At 41.3% G+C, this 19,582-nt stretch overlaps 1 protein-coding gene across 1 annotated transcript; it reads left to right on the plus strand.

Annotated features, from left to right (window-relative positions):
• Nucleotides 1-6,465: 6,465 nt before the first annotated feature.
• Nucleotides 6,466-18,835, plus strand: LOC109890697 (T-cell-specific surface glycoprotein CD28-like). Its single transcript, XM_020482684.2, has 4 exons — nt 6,466-7,054; nt 14,739-15,095; nt 15,908-16,029; nt 18,540-18,835. The coding sequence occupies exons 1-4, from the start codon at nt 6,976-6,978 to the stop codon at nt 18,660-18,662; spliced, it is 681 nt and encodes a 226-aa protein (XP_020338273.2). The 5' UTR covers nt 6,466-6,975; the 3' UTR covers nt 18,663-18,835.
• The last annotated feature ends 747 nt before the right edge of the window (nt 18,836-19,582 follow it).

Here is a 19,582-nt window from a genome sequence, read left to right on the forward strand (position 1 = left end):
TGAAGGAACCTCCGAAACATTTTTTGGGGAACTCAGTCGGGGTCTCGACTAACTTTTGCGAGTTAAAATAGTAGAATACAAGGTATAATTTCGAAATTTGGTTGTGCATCAGCAGTTATCTTATGTCAGCTAACATTTAAATTATTATTGCTAAGTTAGTTTTGCAGCCAGCTATCAAAACGTGTTATAATGGTCGAAATACTCCCATTGATTTTGTTAGTCAGACTCACACAGGTATCATTAAACTGCATTTGCCTCCACTTTATGGCAAACATTTTTGTGCCCCCATCAAAGTTTCGATCCCTAAGCTAACAGCTAACTACGGTTATCTGCCTCACCTCTTCTTCTGTTGGGTGTATCAGCGGTTGGCATTCGACATTGAGGCATTACCGCCATCTACTGTATTGGAGTTCCCATTCGCCTCCTGCCTATGTACTTGAATCATAGCTTAAAAATGTTAAAGTACTGTATAAAGAGGGGCAGGAACGCCCTGAATTGGGGGGTGCAGTTCTCGACCCATCTTAACCAGACTGCTGAAGAAGCCAATTCCATGTACAAATTCATGGGATTGTTATGCAAATTCATATGGACTGGTTCATGTTTGTCAAACCTCATACATTATCCTGTCAAGTTAGAATTAAAATAAACTTTTTTGCAAATTCTTTCTAATCTCTTACATGAATTCCACACATAAATTATTTACCATTTGTTGGTGTTCCTATTTTACCAACCCCAGACCGTTGCACAGTTCAAATCACATTTTATTGGTCAAAGTTATTTCCAGCTATATGTAATAAAACAAATAAATGTCTGGGATAATACATAACAAACAAATACTGCAAAGTTGCTTAGGAGCTAGAAGCAGAGCTGCCATATCTGTCGGTGCCATCCCCTGTTGTAGGATACTGCAAGTTTATTATAACCTTTGACCATTACCTCATTAGGCTATATCTGAAAGTGGTAGCCTAATAAAGTGAGGAACTTTAATGTGATAATAAATATAATATATAAGTGCTTGATAAATCGTTTGTGAAAGAGTGTTTAAATGTGTATTACAAATATAATTATCAACAGGCAGATACATCTAAACGAATTATGTCACCTAGTGGACAAAATTGCCATGACATCATTAAAAATTTTATTCCTTCTCCCTGGCTCTAGGCCAGAGAGAAACATTTGATTAGCTGAATACTTGAATCTGGGTGTCAGGCAGCATTTAGATTGGCAGCCCAATTCAGATTATTTTTTTTAACTTATTGGTCTTTTGACAAATCAGATCTGAAAAATATCTGATGTGAAAACACAATTGGTCAAAAGATCAATTATTGGAAAAACATTCAGAATTGGGCTGCCTCTCTAAACACAGCCTGACAGTGATGGGCAAGCACCAGTTGGCTCTGGTTTTGACTCGATCAGCTTTTTCAATCTGTGCTGTTTTGACCCATCAGTGACCTTTACCACTGCTCTCTCCTCTCTGACATGTAAGGCCCCCAGTGTTTCAGAGAAAGTGATGAGTGGCTATTAGGATCAACAGCATGGGGTCCCCAGTATTGCAACATCGAGGCATAAGATACCTGGGCAAAAGCAGATCTATGGCTAGGGGTTTGTTAAATGTATTTTTTCACAAACGGAACATTCTACTAGCTGTTCTGATTGGAACCATCCATGCTGTCAAGTAAGGCTATGACAAGCAGAAGTTAAGACGTGAGCTGTACTATCATACTGTATACTACATACTTAATGAGTATATACTACATACTATAAGTTAATTTTAGTATACTGTAAACAAACAGTATCCTTTCAGATAAGTGTACTCTCTTCACCTGTGTACCGGAAGTTGATGCTGTTGCTATGCAACTTCTTGCTAGCTAGTTAGCATAGCCAAAAAATTACTAGCTTGGCATCTTACGACTTCATTAACAATGTCCATTGAGAACGAACTCAAAATGACAAAACCACTTAGCTAAGCTAAGAATGATGTGAATTATCAAGTCAATAAACGTTGGGTAGTTAGTTGGTATATAGTTAATATACTGGCAAATTCGATGTATTAGTAGCCAACTAACGTTAGTGGAAAGGGGGAAACCTAGTCAGTTGTACAACTGGACTGTAGCTAGCTAACATACTGGTACATACAAGCAACTGCAGTAATGATATGATATGCTGTTCGTAAGGCTAGCGAAGCTAACAAATTGTCAGACAACATAACATGTATCGTAACTTATTTGAAAAGCCATTACTTTATCATATTGCACAACATTTTCTTAACATGTCATAATTAGCTAAAGCAATGAATTTGTATCTGCTGTCAATGGACTTTGGCTGCATATTTTCCACAATTTTCTTCAAATCTGAAAATGATGTGAAGTCACGCCCCTTTCTGAAGAATCGCATAATGGGCCCCAAAAGAACAGAAAGTGTCCACTTATTGTATACTTCGTATTTTGGCAAATGTAGTACGACATCCGTATAAACATCCGTATAAGCATACGTATAAGCATACTACATACTCAATTTACATCACAAATAGTGCAGTTAGTATGAGTATTCTAACACAGCTTTGGTCTAGACCAGGGGTATTCAACTCTTTCCCTACAAGGTCCGGAGCCAGCTGATTATCGGTTTGCCCTGATAATTAATTGCACCCACCTGGTGTCTCTGGTCTAAATCAGTCCCTGATTAGAGGGGAGTTATGAAAACTGGCTTCATGGTCCAGAGTTGCGTTTGAGGGGTCAAGAGCAGGGCTCTCCGAGTCTGTTCCTTGAGAGCTACCCCGCTGTAGGTTTTTGTCCTGATTCAGCTTAATAACCGTCTAATTATTAGAATCAGGTGTGCTAGATTAGGGTTGGAGTGAAAACCTACAGAACTGTAGCTCACCAAGGACTGGTTTTAAGGTTTCACTGCTATCCTACAAAGCATTACATGGGCTTGCTCCTAACTATCTCTCTGATTTGGTCCTGCCGTACATACGCAGGCCTCACAAGACGCAGGCCTCCTAATTGTCCCTAGAATTTCTAAGCAAACAGCTGAAGGCAGGGCTTTCTCCTATAGAGCTCCATTTTTATGGAATGGTCTGCCTACCCATGTGAGAGACGCAGACTCGGTCTCAACCTTTAAGTCTTTACTGAATGTGGGTCATATGATTGAGTGTAGGCAGGCCCAGGAGTGTGAAGGTGAACGGAAAGGCTCTGGAGCAACGAACCGTCCTTGCTGTTTCTGCCTGGCCGGTTCCACTCTCTCCACTGGGATTCTCTGCCTCTAACCCTATTACAGGGGCCGAGTCACTGGCTTACTGGTGCTCTTTAATGCCGTCCCTAGGAGGGGTGCGTCACTTGAGTGGTTTGAGTCATTGATGTGATCTTCCTGTCTGGGTTGGCGCCCCCCTTGGGTTGTGCCGTGGCGGAGATCTTTGTGGGCTGTACTCAGCCTTGTCTCAGGATGGTAAGTTGGTGGTTGAAGATATCCCTCTAGTGGTGTGGGGGCTGTGCTTTGGCAAAGTGGGTGGGGTTATATCCTGCCTGTTTGGCCCTGTCCGGGGGTATCGTCGGATGGGGCCACAGTGTCTCCTGACCCCTCCTGTCTCAGCCTCCAGTATTTATGCTGCAGTAGTTTATGTGTCGGGGGGCTAGTGTACACAGTGTACAAAACATTAGGAACACCTGCTCTTTCCATGACATAGACTGCAGGTGAATCCAGGTGAAAACTATGATCCCTTATTGATGTTGTTGTGGAGATTCTTACGCAGGGACACTCAAGGTCAATCTTAAATGAATCATTGTCGATTGTCAGCGTGCTGGAGAGGTTCCATCAAACTTAATGCACCATAGTGAACGTCTGTCAGAAGCTCTGCTGGGGCAGTCCCAGCAGTTGTCTTATATACAGCTATACACAGACAAGTTATATTTGCAGGATTTTGCATAATTAATTCATCATTAAGCACAATCATAGAACATCGAAATTGGTAAATAGAAAAGCACAAGTATAACATTTCCATCACGTTCCATACTTTCATCACTTGTGTGATAGTAATCATTACATTTTAATGCAACCATTTTGATTTTAGCTTCATATCATAATATTCTATACTTCTATTAACCTTTTCATGAGTGAGTTCCGAATATCTCTGTCGCCCAGCGTGAGTTGTTTCATGCACTTGATGTCTGAATGCACTCACTGTTCCAAAATGTGATTACTATGCAACAGGACAGTTAACACACACTGCCTGCTAATTATCTATAGGCTGTGTTTCAACTTGTCAATTTCAAATGATTTTCTAACAAGTTATATTTTCTAAAAACAGTTTCAATTTAGGTGTATTAATTTAATTCTAGTGGTGTGGGGACTTTTATCTCCCTCGCCAACTTTAAACATCTGCTATCTGAGCAGCTAACCAATCGCTACAGCTGTACATAGTCCATCGGTATATAGCCCACCCAATTTACCTACCTCATCCTCATACTGTTTTTATTTTAGTTACTTTTCTGCTATCTCTTACCTGCAAATGTTCATCTGATCATTTATCACTCCAGTGTTAATCTGCTGAATTGTAATTATTCACTCCTATGGCCTATTTATTGCCTACCTCCTTATACCTTTTGCACACAATGTATATAGATTATTTTTTTTCTACTATGTTATTGACTTGTTTATTGTTTACTCCATGTGTAACTCTGTGTTGTCTGTTCACACTGCTATGCTTTATCTTGGCCAGGTCGCAGTTGCAAATGAGAACTTGTTCTCAACTAGCCTACCTGGTTAAATAAAGGTGAAATAAAAAATTCAGCATTGTGGACAATTTATGTTTGATGCTTTACTGAGCCGGACAAACTTCTCTCTTTGAGGAGAGCCCACGCACTTCACCAATGTTTGCACAGATCAAGTATGCACATTTTTTAAACATTTTCTGGCTGGCGCTCGCATTGCCTTGTTGTTTTCCTTACAAATAATCACTTTGAACATGTGCGTTGAACGTGTGCGTTCCTATCAAAGTAAGTTCCTTACTTTCTGTATACAGTTGAAGTCCGAAGTTTACATACAACCTCCGACTTGAACGTATCTTGTTGTCGTTTCTACTGTAGGTGTATACAGTATGTATGTATGGAGCAAAATGTATTTACAGTTTTATTCACATTTTCAAGTGCTGGTGACAAATAATGCATTCTGATTATTGCATAGATTGTAATGGACACCCATGATGTGTGTAAAATACTTTTTTGAAGGTTGTACTGATTTATAATGAGCTAATGCTAAGCTATTTGCTAGGCTATGTTTGTTGACATTATACAATGCATTCTGGGTGTCACGTAAACGTCTGTCAGACCAAAGATGTTATGAGGTGAAGGAATGGTTCACTCATCTTTCGGGTAAACTTCCAGAAGGGAATGAAGGCAAGTGAATGATCGTAGATGACACACCCCCTTCAACATGCATACTATAAACAGACCAAACTCATCGTCTCCTCTTATCTTTGGTTGATGAAAAAAAAAAACATGGAGGTGGCACAAACTACCTGTCGTTGGATTACTTTCGATTTCTAGAAAGTGTTTCACCTAATTATTTAGATCAATGGTGAGCTCACCGTGATGTGATTAATTATAAATAGTAATTGCTAATTAGCTAATTCATATTGTAGTTTCTGTCAGCCGAGAGTTGTAAAAAATATGACCACTTGTGTTATGTCAATCTTTCCTCAGTTAGCGCTAGCTACTTCTGTGAATGTCTGAACATTACGTACAAAAATAAACTGGTCACATTCTGGACATAACTTTGTAAGGACTGTGTTTGTGCCAAATGTTTCTGTGAAAAAAAAACTGTGTGGCTAGCTCAAATGCTGATTGTTTACGTCAATCGAAATTGGACGTTCTAAAAGCATTCTAATCACACCGGTTTGAGCGTACGCTGCAGGGACTACTGTAGAAGATCACACCCGTTTGTTGGTACGTGTGAAAAAGGTTCAAGTAGGGGGAATCAACCCAGAAAAAAACCCAGACCCTATAATCACAATAAAGGTTATACTTCTATTAAATGGGAGTGAGTATCAAAAATACATACACTTACACAAGAGATCTGTAGATTGAGAGGTGAATAAATCTCTCAATGTTAACCATTTTTTCCATATCTTAACCACAATCGGGTTGGAGTTACCTGTTTTTCACTAACTGTCCCTGGGACATCAACATCAAAATATAAAACCCTGTCCCTGCATAGCTATTTTCAAGGCCTCTCCAAAGAGTGTATAGCTGTAGTGTGCAGGAGATCAGTAAATCTCTCAACTCCCCCCCCCAAACAAACTATAGCACACAACATTTCCAATGAAGATACCTGTATGATATGAAGTGTCTCTGGAAAATTCTTGCACAGAAAAATCATGACAAACAGGAAATGTTGGCCTACACCGTGACCACAACGAGATGTATGGTGATACGATTCGATGCAGCACTCCCCTGTCTCTGTGATAATATCAGAGTTTTCCTGACAGCCTGTCGCAGGAGACAGTCACATAGCAACAGAGAAACCTAGGTGGGTCTCTGCGAGTTTTACCAGAAGCAGTGAAATATGATATGGAGGAGAAAATCAAAACATGAGTAATACGATACGAGGTTCCAAGCCCATCAAAGGTCACACACCGGTAGAGGGTGGAAACTTATGAAGTTCAGAGTGCACTGCCACAGAGTGCGGATGTTTTTACTGAAGAGTCCGTGCAGTCAGTCACCCTGTTAGATGTGCAGCAGAGAGAGTTGCTTACAGTCGACGAGGGCCAGATTGTTGTTCACAGTGAAGTGACAGGGAAGGATGTTATGAGATGCACACTGCCATCGTGTGACGAGCATGTGTTGTATGTTTAGGTAGAGCAGAGCAGTCACTGTCTTGTTCTGTTTGGCATATAGTGTCTTGTCACATTTACCCTGATTGTTGTGCACTGTAAAGGGAGATCAGGGGAGCTTCAGTTTCACGACAAAACTGAGAACTTTCAAGATGAACGTTTACTGGATACCCACGATCCTCCTCTCCCTCTCCAGTGCTGCCAACATGATAAGCTCAAACAACTGTAAAGGTAAGATATGAGCCTGTTTAATAGGGTGCAATGTTATAGAATGTTCATAGAGTATTGTGTAGAATAGATATAAATGTCAGTCAGGTAGAATAAGAAATCGTTTCAGCTCTAAATTATTACATTTGTCTGAATGTTTCACCATTGGACTTTGTCATTAACGTTCATCTATATTCTCAGTATCAACAAATGTCACCTCAGGCATGATCCATAGCACGACCAGAACATTCTGATAACAAGAACAAAAGCCAAAGATTGCCCAATCAAAGGGTTGCAGATCATTCAAGATTGCAATGCTAGCAAAATTGCATGGTTTTATCAGGTGGGGATGCTAGTTGCAGTGGTTTGAATTCCTCCAGCACATTACTCAAATGAGTGCAGTTAAACCCCAATTACAAATGTGGATATGCTTCAACATCTAAACTGCAGCTATATTATGAATAGAATAAGCAGGTCTATGTACAGTTCAAGTCGGAAGTTTACATACACTTAGGTTGGAATCATTAAAGCTCGTTTTTCAACCACTCCACAAATTTATTGTAAACAAACTATAGGTTTGGCAAGTCGGTTAGGACATCTACTTTGTGCATGACACAAGTAATTTTTCGAACAATTGTTAACAGACAGATTATTTCACTGTATCACAATTCCAGTGGGTCAGAAGTTTACATTCACTATGTTGACTGTGCCTTCAAACAGCTTGGAAAAATCTAGAAAATTGTGTCATGGACTTAGAAGCTTCTAATGGGCTAATTGACATCATTTGAGTCAATTGGAGGTGTACCTGTGGATGTATTTCAAGGCCTACCTTCAAACTCAGTGCCTCTTTGCTTGACATCATGGGATAATCAAAAGAAATCAGCCCCAAGACCTCAGAAAACAATTGTAGACCTCCACAAGTCTGGTTCATCCTTGGGAGCAATTTCCAAACGCCTGAAGGTACCACGTTCATCTATACAAACAATAGTATGCAAGTATAAACACCATGGGACCACACAGCCGTCATACCACATTGGAAGGAGATGCGTTCTGTCTCCTAAAGATGGACGTAAGGTGGTGCGAAAAGTGCTAATCAATCCCAAAACAGCAAAGGACCTTGTGAAGATGCTGGAGGAAACAGGTATAAAAGTATCTACAGTGCCTTGCGAAAGTATTCGGCCCCCTTTAACTTTGCGACCTTTTGCCACATTTCAGGCTTCAAACATAAAGATATAAAACTGTATTTTTTTGTGAAGAATCAACAACAAGTGGGACACAATCATGAAGTGGAACGACATTTATTGGATATTTCAAACTTTTTTAACAAATCAAAAACTGAAAAATTGGGCGTGCAAAATCATTCAGCCCCCTTAAGTTAATACTTTGTAGCGCTACCTTTTGCTGCGATTACAGCTGTAAGTCGCTTGGGGTATGTCTCTATCAGTTTTGCACATCGAGAGACTGACATTTTTCCCCATTCCTCCTTGCAAAACAGCTCGAGCTCAGTGAGGTTGGATGGAGAGCATTTGTGAACAGCAGTTTTCAGTTCTTTCCACAGATTCTCGATTGGATTCAGGTCTGGACTTTGACTTGGCCATTCTAACACCTGGATATGTTTATTTTTGAACCATTCCATTGTAGATTTTGCTTTATGTTTTGTTGGAAGACAAATCTCCATCCCAGTCTCAGGTCTTTTGCAGACTCCATCAGGTTTTCTTCCAGAATGGTCCTGTATTTGGCTCCATCCATCTTCCCATCAATTTTAACCATCTTCCCTGTCCCAAACCATGATTCCTGCTAAGCAAGGAAGAAGCCACTGCTTCAAAACCGCCATAAAAAACCCAGACTTTTTGGAGAGATGTCCTCTGGTCTGATGAAACAAAAACAGAACTGTTTGGCCATAATGACCATCGTTATGTTTGGAGGAAAAAGGGGGAGGCTTGCTACTATTATTCTGACATTTCACTTTCTTAAATAAAGGGGTGATCCTAACTGACCTAAGACAGGGAATTTTTACTAGGATTAAATGTCAGGAATTGTGAAAAACTGAGTTTAAATGTTTTTGGCTAAGGTGTATGTAAATGTACGACTTCAACTGTATGTAATGCATTGAATTGTCTGTTTCCTAATGTTGATAGGACTTTGCAGAAATGAATAGGCAGGGGTGACAAGGATGAAACTAAGTGACTCATGTTTTCTATTCCACACAGTTCTGTGACTGCCTCTCTCCACCACTTTATGAAATCTCTCCCGCATGGAACATGTTCAATGTGTGGGTTAAAAATACAATGAAATTACAAATAATGAAACATGAATAATCCAGATTTGGGGCTAGGTAAAATATAGTGTACTACAGGATTCAGCCTCAGAAGCTATTTCCTCTGTGTGTGTGTTTTATATTTCCTACACAAGTCACCAGAATGTCCTGACAAGGTAGGAAAACCTGATAATGTCCTAAATTTGTTAAAATGCTATTTTAGGATTAAAGGTGGTTAGAGGTTAGGGTAAATAGGATTTTGAATGGGAATACATTTTTCCTCCCCAAAAAGTCCAGAAATGTCACATTAAAAAAAGCTGTGTGTGTGCACAAGATCAAAGTGTAAAGCAATCTGAATCGATTGAATCCCCTTGAGATTGCTGCCTGTCGCTTCATTGTTTGCTAGAGATGTCAGGTTTTCAGTTGTGATATTAACTTGTAGTTGGGATTTACATTTGTTTGTGAACATGAAATCCCCCCCCACCCAAAAAAAGTTAGGTTGAGATAAATACTAAATATTCAGCAACACATTCAAAAGTCACAGATTTTTATTTATTTTACCTTTCATTAAACTAGGCAAGTCAGTTAAGAACAAATTCTTATTTACAATGACAGCCTTTCAGAAGGCAAAAGGCCTCCGGGGGGGACAGGGGCTGGGATTAAAAATACAAAATGAAATTAAAGCCAGTGGGTCACTAAAGCACCTTATACCACCCACCACTGCGACTTGTATGCTCTAGTCGGCTGGCCCTCGCTACATATACTTTTCTGCTCTTTTGCACACCAATATCTCTACCTGTACATGACCATCTGATCATTCATCACTCCAGTGTTAATCTGCAAAATTGTAATTATTTGCCTACCTCATGCCTTTTGCACACATTGTATATAGACTCCCCCTTTGTTTTCTACTGTGTTATTGACTTGTTAATTGTTTACTCCATGTGTAACTCTTTGTTGTCTGCTCACACTGCTATGCTTTATTTTGGCCAGGTCGCAGTTGCAAATGAGAACTTGTTCTCAACTAGCCTACCTGGTTAAATAAAGGTGAAAAAAACAAAAGACACATCACGACAAGAGACACCTACACATAGAGAGACCTAAGAAAACAACACAGCATGGCAGCAACACATGCAAACACATGGCAGCAACACAACATAGCAGCAGAACAACATGGCAGCAGCACAAAACATGGTACAGTACAAACATTATTGGGCAAAGACAACAGCACAAAGGGCAAGAAGGTAAAGACAACAATATGTCACACGAAGCAGCCACAAGTGTCAGTAAGAGTGTCCATGATTGAGTCTTTGAATGAAGAGATTGAGATAAAACTGTCCAGTTTGGGTGTTTTTTGCAGCTCGTTCCAGTCGCTAGCTGCAGCAAACTGAAAAGAGGACCGACCCAGGGATGTGTGTGCTTTCGGGACCTTTAACAGAATGTGACTGGCAGAACGGGTGTTGTATGTGGAGGATGAGGGCTGCAGTAGATATCTCAGGTAGGGGGGAGTGAGGCCTAAGAGGGTTTAATGAATAAGCATCAACCAGTGTCTTGCGACAGGTATACAGAGATAACCCGTTTACAGAGGAGTATAGAGTGCAGTGATGTGTCCTATAAGAAGAATTGGTGACAAATCTGATGGCCGAATGGTAAAGAACATCTAGCTGCTCGAGGGCACCCTCAACTGCCGATCGATCTATAAATTACGTCTCGTAATCTAGCATGGGTAGGATAGTCATCTGAATCAGGGTTAGTTTGACAGCTGTGGTGAAAGAGGAGTGATTACGATAGAGGAAACCAAGTCTAGATTTAACCTTAGCTTGCAGCTTTGATATCTGCTGAGAAAAGGACAGTGTACCGTCTCGCCATACTCCCAAGTACTTGTATGAGTTGACTACCTCAAGCTCTAAACCCTCAGAGGCAGTAATCACACTGGTGGCAAGGGGGGCATTCTTCTTACCAAACCACATGACCTGTGTTTTGTTCAGAACAAGGTTTAGGGCGGAGAAAGCTGGTTGGACACTAAGAAAGCTTTGTTGAAGAGCGTTTAACACAAAATCCAGGAAGGGGCCAGCTGAGTATAAGACTGTATCATCTGCATATAAATGGATGAGAGAACTTCCTACTACTTGAGCTATGTTGTTGATGTAAATTGAGAAGAGTGTGGCGCTTAGGATCGAGCCTCGGGGTACTCCCTTGGTGACAGGCAGTGGCTGAGACAGCAGATGTTCTGACTTTATACACTTTACTCTTTGAGAGAGGTAGTTAGCAAACCAGGCCAAAGACCCCTCAGAGACACCAATACTCCTTAGCCGGCCCACAATAATGGAATGGTCTAAAGTAACAAAAGCTTTGGCCAAGTTAATAAAAATATCAGCACAATATTTCTTAAAATCAAGGGCAATGGTGACATAATTTAGGACCTTTAAGGTTGCAGTGACACATCCATAACCTGAGCGGAAACCAGATTGCGAGAATACTATAGACCTCAAGAAAGCCAGTCAGTTGATTATTGACAAGTTTTTCCAACACTTTTGATAAACAGGGCAAACTAGAAATTGGCCTATAAGAGTTAGGATCAGCTTGATCTCACCCTTTAAATAAAGGACGTACCGTGACTGCCTTCCAAGCTATGGGAACCTCCCCAGAGAGGAGAGAGAGGTTAAAAAGGTAAAAGATAGGCTTGGCGATGATAGGGGCAGCAACATTAAAGAATAAAGGGTCTAAACCATCTGAACCAGATGTTGTTTTAGGGTCAAGTTTAAGGAGCCGCTTTAGCACCTCAGACCCAGTGACCGCCTGCAGGGAGAAACTTTGTAGCGGGGCAGGGGGGAAAGAGGGAGGAGCTTCGGGGATAGTCACATTAGAAGGGGTGGGAGATGAGGAAATGTTGGATGAGCAAGGAGGCATGGCAGAGTCAAATAGGAATCCTGACTTAATGAAGTGGTGATTAAAGAGCTCATCCATGTGCTCCTTTTCAGTAACAACCACATCATCAACATTATGGGACATTATTTAATCGGTTCCCAAACGTCTTGGGGTTAGACCCACAGAGAGAGAACTGCTCCTTAAAGTAAATCACTTTGGCCTTCCGGATAGCCTGAGTGCACTTATTTCTCATTTGCCTGAACGAGAGCCAGTCAGCTTGAATATGCGTGTGCCAAGCGATTTGCCAAATGGAATTCTTGAGGTGGAGTAACTCTGCCATATCACAGTCGAACCAGGGGCGGAACCTGTTTTTAATTCTGATTTTATTTATGGGTGTGTATGTTAACAATACCACTGAAAATATCAACAACAAAAAGGTCCAAGTTACTTCGACAGAGGGGATCAAGCTGATTCTATACCATTTTACAGAGGCAAGATCATGATGGAAGGCTTGCTCATTAAAGTTTTTTAGTAAGTGTCTATGACAAGTCAGGACAAGTCGTTTCACTGAACAGCCATTACAAACACAGGCTGTAAAACAGTGATCACTAAGGTCATTACAGAAAACACCAGATTGATACCTATCAGGATTATTTGTAGGGATAACATCAAGGAGAGTAGCCTTTTCTGGATGTTTGGAGTCATACCTTGTGGGATTGGTGATAATCTGAGAAAGATTTAGGGAGTCCCCTTGCTTTAGGACTTGGTCAGGTGGTTTAAGCATGTCCCAGTTTAGATCACCTAGCAAGACAAATTCAGACTTAGTGTAAGGTGCCAGGAGAGGGCTTAGGGCATTTAGGGTACAGGCCGGTGCTGATGGTGGCCGATAACACCCAGCAACAAGTCAACAAAGAGTTATTAAAGTGTAATGTTTAAAACCAGGAAATCAAATAGTTTGTCTCCACCAAGTCTGTCCTCAATCAAGCACCGTTGTTGATCCTTGGTAAAGATTGCCACTCCACCACCTTTGGATGATCGGTCTTATAGAAGATTTGTCTTCTATAAAGGTTAACATCAGTGTTCCAAACACTCTTTCTTAACCACGTCTCAGTAATGACCTACACATCTGGATTGGAGCTGTGAACCCACACTTTCAATTGATACATTTTAGGTAATAAGCTTCTAGTGTTAAAAAAGAAAAGCCCAGGCTTTGACGAGAGCACAAATCAGAATTGAGGCTAGCAACAGAAGATGGGCCAAGGTGTACATGCACATATAATCAGCAGTAATACAATCAGGTCACGGCAGAGGACAGGGAGAGCTCTGCAGTTTTTATAACATTTGAATGTGCATTAGGTGGCAACACGATCATATTGTAAAGCAATTTCCTTAGGTAACATGAATACAAAGCCGGCGAGAGGTGATTAGAATAGGATGGGAGGCCAAGGGTCCGTGTAACCAATAGAGAGTCAGAGTCCCGAGTGTGGGAACAAACAGACTGTGTCACGGTTGGGTAAACAAGCAAGTTCATAGTCAACAAAGCACGCAGGAGTCATGAGGTAAATAGCATAAAGTGCAAGTGAAAAATATAACAACTTGTGGCTTGCCATTGTAAGTTCAGAGTCACTCGCCTCAACAGTGCATGTGTGCTGGAGGCGACGGAAGCTTGGGAGAGAGGAGGGAGTGTGGCCGGGGTACCTATAGCAGACAGGGGGAGACAGGCTAGGGCAGACGGTGAACAGATCGCCAGGTGGAATCCAAGAAGCAATGCAGCAGGCAACGGGAGTAGGTGTCACACCCACTTGTGAGAAACTTTTTTCGGGAGGCAGATTCCTTGTAGAAAATCCCAGCTAATGTAGCTAGAAAGTCTCGGTTTGTCTTTTCCACATGGAAAAAGAGGTCGTTAGCTAGCTACAGTGTATCTTTTCAGTGTCTGCGAGTGGTCATTTACAACGTCCAAACAAAGTTGTCCTGTGGCTGTTGTATTTTGGGGGTTCTGACGAGGATATTTTCTCTGCACAGATGAAGGGGGCTTCAAAGGCCTCTGCATTTGGGTGGGATGGGGCTGTGAAACTCACCTGCCGTTGTTAGGCTCAAGAGTTTTCATACACTACAGTGCTAATTTCAGTCTTTCCTAGCAGTTTGGTGGCCTTATATAACCAAATTACCTAGAGTTTGTCTATTACTTTTTGACTTCAGAAAATAAGTGCAGACTTAACATTACTCACTCAATTTTGTGTTGGATGGTATTTCCAGGTTCCGCTGTGTTTCTTCTGCAGGTTTTGGCTTGTTAGAAGTTATTTTTAATTGATAGTGGAAACATTGATTCAACCCATTTCTGCCCAGTGGGGATGCGTCTTTAAGCAAGCTCTGTAAGCGCCAGACGGTGCTCTGAATGGCTCTAATGGCAAGTGAGCAGAAACAGACGGGCACCCAGGCTAGGTTTACTCATCTTGCTGTGTCAGATCAGTGATTTCTTCAAGGAAAGGAGGGAAGTATTCAAACAGGGCCCTTGTCTACTTCCCTCTGATATAACGCGCACAACTGACTGCCTCTGTTTGACTTTTGACCTTCCCTCACCAGACAAGCTCAGAACGTTCAATGTGGTCCGTGTGTTTGTCAACGGCACTGCATCTGTCAGCTGCCCCAACCTGACAGGCAAGGACCAGGAGGAGATGAGATTCCACCTATACCTGGGCTTGGTCGAGGTTGGCAACCACACTCACGACAATGGTCACAACCACAACTCCACAGAGACCGTGAGTCCTGTTGGGGAGGGTCTGGGGCTGAGGGTGAACGAACAGGACCATACGGTCAGTTTTGTCCTCTCTGGAATGACCACGGAGCGCGCTGGAGTCTATACCTGTGAGGGGTACCCCATGTACCCACCTCCCATTGAGAAAGTACCAGACGAGCCTCAGACCTTGGTCCTGGTTGAAGGTATGTTTAATTCAAAAGGAACTGATCTATACAAGCACAAGCACACACAAATACACACAGGCATGCACAAAATGCTATATATTGATTTACAGAAATATATACACTTGAGTGTACAAAACATTAGGAACACCTGCTCTTCCATGACATAGACTAACCAGGTGAAAGGTATGATCCCTTATTGATGTCACCTGTTAAATCCACTTCAATCAGTGTAGATGAAGGGGAGGAGACCAGTTAAAGAAGGATATTTGAGCTTTGAGAAATTTGAAACATGGATTGTTGTATGTTCAGAGGGTAAATGGGCAAGGCAAAATATTTAAGTATGGTAGTAGGTTCCAGGTGCACCAGTTTGAGTGTGTCAAGAACTGCAATGCTTCTGGGTTTTTCCACGTTCAACAGTTTCTTATGTGTATCAAGAATGGTCCACCACCCAAAGGACATCCAGCCAACTTGATACAACTGTGGAAAGCATTGGAGTCATCATGGACCAGCATCCCTGTAGCACGTTTGACACCTTGTAGAGTACATGCGGTGTCGAATTGAGGCTGTTCTGCGGGAAAAAGCGGTGTAACTCTATATTAGGAAGGTGTTCCTAATGTTTTGTACACACACAGTATATTCTAATGAACTATTTACACTTAAAAGACTAAACTGGACAGTTTCCTGAACTTCTACAAGCCTACTTCTGGACTTGAAATGTATTTTCAATGGAAAAACGAAGTTACTCTAGGAGTAGGCTTAATCTGGATCCGGAAAGCTGCCCCTTAAAGCTTAACTCACATATCTATCTCTCTCTTTGATTGGTTGGTCAGCTCTCCAGTGCCAGGCAAGGAAGCCTGTGGGATGTGTAGGCTCTGCTTGGACATGGGTACTGGGGTTCTGTGTCACCATCATCTATGGCCTGGCTGTCACTGTCATCGCCTTTGCCATCCGGGTGAGTGACATCTCGCTTCCTTTACTCAGAGAGAGGGTAACTTGTCTTACATCCGTGAGGTGCTGCCTCCTGTGATGAAAAAATATAAGCAAGCCTTGGCATAAATTCAATGCACAATTAACTATTTAGTCCATTGAGAGGTAAATAAATACCTGTCTATTTAAGGAAAAATCACCTTGAATAACTCCTTAGTCATAGCTGCCTACTCCTGATGGCTTGTATTTCAAATCATACCGTATGAGTAAAAAATATTTAGCTGGGAAGAGATTTCTGATGTACCGATTCCATGGCACAGGATATATACACGTGTGTGTGTATATATATATATATCGCCTTACACAGTATATATACATGTATATAGTACCAGTCAAAAGTTTGGACCTACCCACTCATTCCAGTTTTTTTTTTTCTTTGTAAAAATTATGGTCTACATTGTAGAATAATAGTGAAGACATCAAAACTATGAAATAACACATATGGAATCATGTAGTAACCCCCAAAAAAGTGTTAAACAAATATATTTTATATTTGCCTTGATGACAGCTTTGCACACTCTTTGCATTCTCTGAACCAGCTTCATGAGGTAGTCACCTGGAATGCATTTCAATTAACAGTTGTGCCTGGTTAATTTGTGGAATTTCTTTCCTACTTAATGCGTTTGAGAAGATATACAGAAGATAGCCCTATTTGGTAGAAGACCAAGTCCATATTATGGCAAGGACAGCTCAAATAAGCAAAGAGAAACAGTCCTTCATTACTTTAAGACATGAAGGTGAGTCAATACAGAAAATGTCAAGAACTTTGAAAGTTTCTTCAAGTATAGTCGCAAAAATTATTAAGCGCTCTGATGAAACTGGCTGTCATGAGGACCGCTACAAGAAAGGAAGACCCAGAGTTACCTCTGCTGCAGAGAGTAAGTTCATTAGAGTTAACTGCACCTCAGATTGCAGCCCAAATAAATGCTTCATAGTTCAAGTAACAGACACATCTCAACATCAACTGTTCAGAGGGGACTGTGTGAATCAGGCCTTCATGGTCGAATTGCTGCTAAGAAAAAACTACTAAAAGACACCAATAAGAAGACTTGCTTGGGCAAAGACTTGCTTGGGCCAGGAAACAATCAATTAATGGACATTAGACTGGTGGAAATCTGTCCTTTGGTCTGATGAGTCCAAATGTGACATTTTTGGTTTCAACCGCCGTGTCTTTGTGAGACGCAGAGTAGGTGAATGGATAATCTCCGCATGTGTGGTTCCCACCATGAAGCATGGAGGAGGTGTGATGGTGCTTTGCTGGTGACACTGTCTGATTTATTTAGAATTCAAGGCACACTTAACCAGCATGGCTACCACAGCATTCTGCAGCGATACACCATCCAAGCTGGTTTGCACTTAGTGGGACTATCATTTGTTTTTCAACAGGACAATGACCCAAAACACACCTCCAGGCTGTGTAAGGGCTATTTGACCAAGAAGGAGAGTGATGGAGTGCTGCATCAGATGACCTGGCCTTCACAATCACCCGGCCTCAAGCCAATTGAGATGGTTTGGGATGAGTTGGACCGCAGAGTGAAGGACAAGCAGCGAACAAGTACTCAGCATATGTGGGAACTCCTTCAAGACTGTTGGAAAAGCATTCCTCATGAAGCTGGTTGAGAGAATGCCAAGAGTGTGCAAAGCTGTCATAAAGTCAAAGGGTGGCTACTTTGGAGAATATAAAATATATTTGGAATTGTTGAATTTTTGGGGGTTATGTGTTATTTCATAGTTTTGATGTCTTCACTATTATTGTACAATGTAGAAAATAGTAAAAATGAAGAAAAACCCTTGAATGAGTAGGTGTCCAAACTTTTGACTGGTACTGTATATAAAACGACGAGCTGATAAATAAAATGACGTAAGATGTAACAAAATGTTGAATATTTGGGGCATACAACCATTGCAGCTCTGCAGATTTTGATGTGAGGATACAGAATCAATAGACCATTTGTGTTGGTATTGCCCTCAAGTAGACGGTTTCTGGTCTCAGTTTAAAATTGACCCTAGAAATAGTACTGTTGGGAGATCTGGAGAGACCGGGTCAGTCATTTACTAATACTCTTAGTAAAAGTATTTATCTTTAACTCGCAATCTATGGATTCTATTCGATAGATTCAAAATCGTATGTTAAACATCACAGCATAGTTGAAAGATATCTTGCGAAGAAATACAAAGAGGGTGGCCAGCTGAGGAGGACGGGATGAGCTGGGGGAAATTGAGGGTTGGGATGTGGAACTGGAGACAAGTGGGAGAGAAGTTGCTGGGATGACGGTCAAAGAGAAAAGTAAAAAATAAAGTCAAAATAAGCAAAGAATACCAGTTTAAATGACACAAAAAAAAAAGTCAAATAATGCAATATAGTATATGTATTGAAAACATAAATGATGCATGGAGACAGTTGTACACAACTACATACATATACACAGCTCACCCTACTCACTCTCCACCTCTTTCTGTGAATTTGATCCTCAGCTCAGACTGAGGAGAGTGGAGTGTTCCCAGAGCGACGACATGAACATCAAACCCAAAGCTCCACTCAGGTGGCCCAGGAAGAAGCAGGGGGTCCAGCATCCAATCCGAATGGGACGATACTGATCACTGTCATCCTCAGATCAGAGTTGAGCCACAATTTGCCTTTGAGAGCGGACTTCTGAAACACACCAAGTTCTCCATGTAAGCCAGTTCGTCAAGTCACATGGTATACATCTAATTGTACAACTGATTGTGTGTCAATAAAGATTTGAGTTATCTTATAAATGTAAATCAAATAATTATAGTCTGATGTAATATGATCTTCCGGGAATCTATTGAGAATGGACTCTTGAAGTTGTGGGCAGCATACCCCCCAAACAACAACAAATAATACGAAATGAATGTTAATCTCTCATATCCTCATGCATACTGTAGTCAATGCACACACACACACACACAGGTTAAGCTTATAGACACAGGGACACCCTCGGTGATATGTAGTGCGCGTGTGGCGTAGCTAGAGGAAGACCCTGGTGAATGGGTCTCACGTGAAACAGTGGTTTCCAAATACGAGGGGACTTACATCCCATTCTCTCGCTGAGAGCCACTGTGATTGTCATGAATGGGTCAAAATAAGTGACTATCCTACATTGAAACTGAATTACAAATCCCTGCTTGTGCTTTAGGACATGACCTTGATGCAAGGTACATCTCTCTATTTTTAACTAAGGAGTACACTGTGTTAACTTGTGTAACTCGGCGGATAAGGAAACGATCGTGAAAAAAAACTGCTGCAATGACAAAAAATATTAAAAAACACCTAGCATCATTTCCTGTTTAAGGTTCCCTTGGAGGTTGTTTTTTGTGTGCAATTGTGCACTTTTGTATGCACAAGAGGCACTGCTCCTTAATGTTGCACACCTTGCAGTTTCTATGTAGTTTAGGGCAAACACTGCAGCAGACTACGAGGGCTGTACAGGTTGTGTGTCACAAAGTAATAGTGACTATGTTCCAAATGGAAACCTTTTCTCTTTATAGTGCAC

This window comes from Oncorhynchus kisutch, linkage group LG5 (assembly GCF_002021735.2).
Source record: "Oncorhynchus kisutch isolate 150728-3 linkage group LG5, Okis_V2, whole genome shotgun sequence".
In the NCBI taxonomy this organism is placed as follows: domain Eukaryota; kingdom Metazoa; phylum Chordata; class Actinopteri; order Salmoniformes; family Salmonidae; genus Oncorhynchus; species Oncorhynchus kisutch.